The sequence below is a fragment of the Apaloderma vittatum genome, unplaced genomic scaffold (assembly GCF_000703405.1).
Source record: "Apaloderma vittatum isolate BGI_N311 unplaced genomic scaffold, ASM70340v1 scaffold3304, whole genome shotgun sequence".
Classification (NCBI taxonomy): Eukaryota; Metazoa; Chordata; class Aves; order Trogoniformes; family Trogonidae; genus Apaloderma; species Apaloderma vittatum.
In genome coordinates, this window is record NW_009710753.1 from 3455 (window position 1) to 3698 (window position 244).

The window sequence follows — 244 nt, forward strand, 5'->3', positions numbered from 1 at the left end:
CCAGTAAGGTCAGGGGCTTCGGGGGCCACAGAGCCAGGCAGGTCCTCCAGCAGCAGCCTGGAGATGTTGGTGAGGATCTCATTGATGGGCTTGACCACGTCGGCCACATCGAACTTCACAGGGAGCAGCATCTCTGGGCTCTCTGGAGACTGGAGCAGGGGGAACTCCTGCAGACAGACACACAGACATCCATGCACCGGCCTGGGGAGGATCAGCAGATGACACGGGCACCCCCCAAAATACT

The 244-nt window shown here is 60.2% G+C and overlaps 1 protein-coding gene across 1 annotated transcript in view; it reads right to left on the reverse strand.

Moving 5' to 3' along the window:
- Window positions 1–244, reverse strand: part of LOC104272389 (tripartite motif-containing protein 65-like) — a 3956-nt gene that overhangs the window by 2062 nt on the left and 1650 nt on the right. The window contains 1 exon segment of the mRNA XM_009867369.1: window positions 10–167. Within this exon segment, the coding sequence (XP_009865671.1) occupies window positions 10–167 (158 nt within the window).